The 4,839-nt window shown below is 46.7% G+C and overlaps 1 protein-coding gene across 1 annotated transcript; it reads right to left on the bottom strand.

Moving 5' to 3' along the window:
* Positions 1-219: 219 nt before the first annotated feature.
* HTR1B (5-hydroxytryptamine receptor 1B) lies at positions 220-4,391 on the bottom strand. The gene has a single exon (XM_057528144.1). The coding sequence runs from the start codon at positions 4,387-4,389 to the stop codon at positions 3,190-3,192; it is 1,200 nt and encodes a 399-aa protein (XP_057384127.1). The 5' UTR covers positions 4,390-4,391; the 3' UTR covers positions 220-3,189.
* Positions 4,392-4,839: the final 448 nt, after the last annotated feature.

The following is a 4,839-nucleotide window of genomic DNA, read 5'->3' as shown; positions in this document are numbered from 1 at the left end:
TGGAACTGACTTGCCCTCTTTGCAGACTGTGTGTAATTCCTTTTAAATTCTTCCTCCGGATATAAACTAAATCCCCCAAATTGTGGCAGTACTTGCACCACAGTATCATTTATCATCAACTTTTCTCTCTTGAAGGCTCAAGCTCCTAATTGCAACCCAGAATCCAGTGAACCAGTCTTTCCATAATAATAGAATTACCACCCAATGCTTTTTAGAACACAAGAAAGGACTTTTATTTCATTATTTTCCTAAACTTCATTTTCAATTACACATTTTTTGAAAGGTGGAAAAGGCAATTTGCAGTCACATTAACTCCATCAAATACACATAATCTGAGCTTTTGCTGCTTGAGTGAATTACGGTCCACTCAGGGTTTCCTGACGCAAGAAGATAATACTAAGATAATAGAGAGGAAGAATGAAGAAGATTGGTCTGTAGAAAATTTGTTGAAGTCAATAACTGTTCATTCATAGGTGCAGTGTCCATTCTTAAAAAGGAAACTCTAAAATTCCTAGAAACACAAGACAATATTCGTATTTGGGGATGAATATACATTCATATATTTATGTGAAAATTTGTGCAGTTCAACAGTATGGAAAATGTTATTTGTTACCACAGCTAATGAAAATATATTTTCATTTCTATGCTGGTTAAATATTTCCGTCTCCCATATAATGTTCTGCAAAAAAGCCATACTATGCTATAGGCAGCAGTAACTGAAAAGGCGCTTAACAGTCTTAACTACATACCCCTAGGATGAAAAATACACTTTGCATAATCATGTGCAATGGTGGATGAGAAGTCTGGATCTCTTATAACTACAAGGGTTTACAAGCTTCTGCTTCATACAGTATGCCCCCAATCCAGTCAATTCAGCCAAATAGTCAAGCAAAAATTTAGGTAGGTCATCTATAAGTGGCAAACAACCCGTTTGACTAAATTGACCATGTTTTGTTAATATGAGTACACAATCATTGCAGGTGCCCTATAAAGAAATCACTTGTAAATGGCTATTGGTTTCAATCAATTTTGCCCTCTTAGGCTCCTAGAAGTTGGCTTAATTGCTTCTCAGGCCCAAGAAAAAGCCTTAACAAAAAGACAAACATATTAATAACATAAAAATAAATATCATGCTCTGTGCACAGTCTTCTCGGTAGTAAGCTAGATTTCTCCATAGGAGAAATGTCACAAAAAATGAACAGAGAGACACGGGGATACAGCAGAAATATAGGATTATCTAATGCCTACAATTTTCTCTCACTCCAGTGACAGGTGTCAATGTTGATCAAAATTTTCTTTTGTACTTAGTTTACGTGTGAATCTTTGAATAGGATATTTTCAAGAGTCATTATGCCAGAGTAAAGGGCTGCACAGCAGGGAAGCAGTGTACTTCAGCTCAATACATCTATTGTCTGACAGTCTGGACTGGGGAGCTTCAAGCAGGGAGTGAATCCATTTTACAAAGACAACTTCTTACTGCAGACAAAAGGTATCAACTGCAGAAAGCTCTCTAAAGAACGGAGTGTGAATCTTCTTTGGCATAATAAATGTTCCACAGATACATTCATTTTCCATGCAGGTAATCCTTAGGGGCTACTCCATTTTATTTAGATCATGCATATTTCATCTATTAGTGTGTGATCTTGCCCTGTGTCGGGGAGTCCTCAGAGTGAATTTGAGATAACAACTAAGTATTTTTGGAATTTGAAAAAAAAAAGAGATAAATTTAAAGTATTACTGATAGTATATTCATTGAAGTGTCAGGTCAATGACAAATTTCTGAGGTTCAAAAGCTTGTTAGTTCCCTGGTTGCCCAGTAAGTCTGAGGTTTGGTTCCATGAGTTACAGGAAAACAGGCTCCATTTTAGCTTCTCTAAGCTTTTTGAAAGTCCTTGCATGTCATTTTCTAATAATCTCTGTTCCTACTCAAACTTCAATAGCAAGGGAAAAGAAACAGGTTTTTATCTTTAACATGGTTTTTAGGGGTTTTACTATTTTGAAGATTTTTGGAGAAAGGAGCTAGTTCTCTTGGTTACTTTATATGGTTAGCACGCAAAGGAATTACAGATGGGAAGGAGAGTGCAAATGACTGTCAGAAAAAAGTCTCATGCATTTAAGATTTTTTACAAGTCAAAATATACATCCTCCTATTGCCACCCATTCCTGAATTGTATAAGAACCATTCCTATCTCATCTGTCTCCTTCACAGCTCACTCAAATGGGATTAAAAATACTTTTCTTGCAAAGGAACTTATATATCTCATACCCATCAGTTTCATCAGTGGCGTTAATAAGAAATATAGCAGCAGCTTGGGTTGAGTCACCCATCATATCCCCCATTTCTGGGGATCTAATCGCGTAAAATGACAGGTACATGAAATTAGGAGGAAAAAGCAATCTGCAGACTTTGGCACTAGCACACGTAACATTTTGCTTGAGTTGTTAAGGAATGAGGTTTGACAATCACTACACAGGAATTAAAAAATTACAGATCTGCAGAAAACAAACAATCACAGGTGTTGGTTTTCAGTTTAATGTTCCCCATCCACCCCCCACCCCATATAGTTTCAATTATAATAAAAATAGAGATCTTAACATCAGAATTTTGCTGTTAGCTCTTCAAGCCACACATAGGGTTTGAAGCACCAAATCCACAAGTTTCTCCAACCAAGTTTAAATGAACAAAAACTGAATGAAGACTGAAGGATGCCAAAGTAACTGTCCTTAAACGGAGCTGTAACACAAAGTACTCCCCCAAACACAGGGTATTAGTGTCTAGTTCAAGTACTACCAGGCTGTATGTAGATCATGTCTCAGACAGGCTCCAGACAAGAACCACAAGTACTTCTGGTTCTAGAAGGCACCATCCATGATACCAAAGCAGGGCAGGGATCCCTTTTCCATCATCGATTTTCTAAAAGTTGCAACCCCCCTTGCGATGGGCTGCGGCAGGGTCGGTGCTGAAACTGGGCTTTGAGGGGAGAAAGTGAGCCCCCTCCTCAGCTGTTTGAACAGTTCTCCTTTAGAGCTCTCGCAGGGCTGTCCTGGCTTCTCAGGATCCGTTGCCCTTGCTCAGAAGAGAGCGCCTCACTCCGACCCGGTAACAGTCAAAGAGTCGACCTACCTGTGGAACCAGACACAGCATGGTCCCCCAAAGGCCGCTTAGGCGACCCCACTGCAATTGACAAGTCAACTTGTGCACTTAAGGCGTATCAGTTTATGGAACGCCTGTTTGAAGTCCTCATTGGACATGGTATAGATGATGGGGTTGATGAGGGAGTTGAGATAGCCCAGCCACGTGAAGAAGTCAAAGATGGCCAGGTGGAACCAGCAGGCATCCTTGCATATAGGCATCACCAGGGAGATGATGAAGAAGGGCAGCCAACACACAATGAACGCTCCCAAAATGATCCCCAGGGTCTTGGTGGCTTTGCGCTCCCTAGCGGCCATGAGTTTCTTCTTCTCCAGCAGGGCGTCGGAGACTCGCACTTTGACTTGGTTCACGTACACAGGAGACCCCGATTCGCTGGGTAAGTCTGGAGCCCTCGAATTAATGGAGGTGACCGAAGACGTGGAGCCGGGGGAGTCAGTAACCAGCTGGGCTCGGGTCAGACGCTTGCCGGTTCTGTTGGGCGTCTGTTTCAAAATCCGGGAGCGGGCTTCCACATAGATGCGGCCATAGAGGGCGATGAGGAGCAGGGTGGGGAAGTAGAAGGCGCCCACCGTGGAGTAGACAGTGTAGAGGATGTGATCCGTGTTCACCACGCAGTCCGACACCTCCTCCTCGGCTTTGGCCTGACGCCAGAAGAAGGGCGGCAGCGAGATGGAGATGGAGAAGACCCACACGAGCGCGATCATGACCGCCGCCCTCTTGGGAGTCCTTTTAGCCGAGTACTCCACGGCGTCCGTGATCGCCCAGTAGCGGTCCAGGGCGATGACACAGAGGTGCAAGATGGAAGCGGTGCAACAGGTGATGTCCGATGACAGCCAGAAGTCGCACACCGCCTGGCCCAGCGTCCAGCGGCCCGTGACCGTGTACATGGTGCTGATGGGCATCACCAGGATGGATACCAGCAGGTCGGTGACCGCCAGGGAGGCGATCAGGTAGTTGGCGGGGGTATGCAGCTTCCGCGTCCGGTACACAGTGGCGATCACAAACGCGTTGGAGAGCGTGGTGGCCAAGGTGAGGAGCGCCAGCAGCATGACCAGTACTACCTTCCAGGGCAGGGCTACGGAGTCCTGGTAAATGTAGCCCTCGGCGCTGCAGTTGTGGGAGGGCGCGGCAGAGAGGTTGGCTGGAAGGAGCCCGGTCTGGGAGCTCACGGACAGCGGCGGGGCGCACTGAGCGCCCGCTTCCTCCATGTCTCTCCAAGCGCAGCTCTCGGGCATGGAGCGGACGAGGAAGGGACCAGAGTCTTGTCCCCTGGTGGCTAGTCGGTTCCGTGGGTTCCTCAGTTACTCCTCCACCCAGGTTCCCTGGTGAAACTAGAGGTCAAGGGCGAGGCGGACGAGGCCGGCGGGCGCGTGCCCTGCACTTCGGTGCGCCCGTCGCTGCCGCCGCGCCGCTGGCTGCTCCCCTCTACGCCCCGTCTTAGCCCCGGGTGGCTAAGGGCTGGTCCACAGAGCCCCGCTGCGCTCCGGCTCCCACCGGGGCGTCTGCAGCAGGAGGCTGCTGTTCTGTTTGAGGAGGGACCGTCGGCCAGGTGGGAGGTCTTACCCCAGTTGCTCGGGGCTAAGCGTCTCCTAACCCGGGCGCTCCGGGATCTGCAGACTCGGCCCGCACGAGTTTCCTAGCTGTCGAGACCAAATCTTGCAGGCCAGCGAGGGGTCCTGATCTTG

This window comes from Balaenoptera acutorostrata, chromosome 14 (assembly GCF_949987535.1).
Source record: "Balaenoptera acutorostrata chromosome 14, mBalAcu1.1, whole genome shotgun sequence".
Taxonomy (NCBI): Eukaryota; Metazoa; Chordata; class Mammalia; order Artiodactyla; family Balaenopteridae; genus Balaenoptera; species Balaenoptera acutorostrata.
This window is presented reverse-complemented; position numbering and strand designations above follow the sequence as displayed.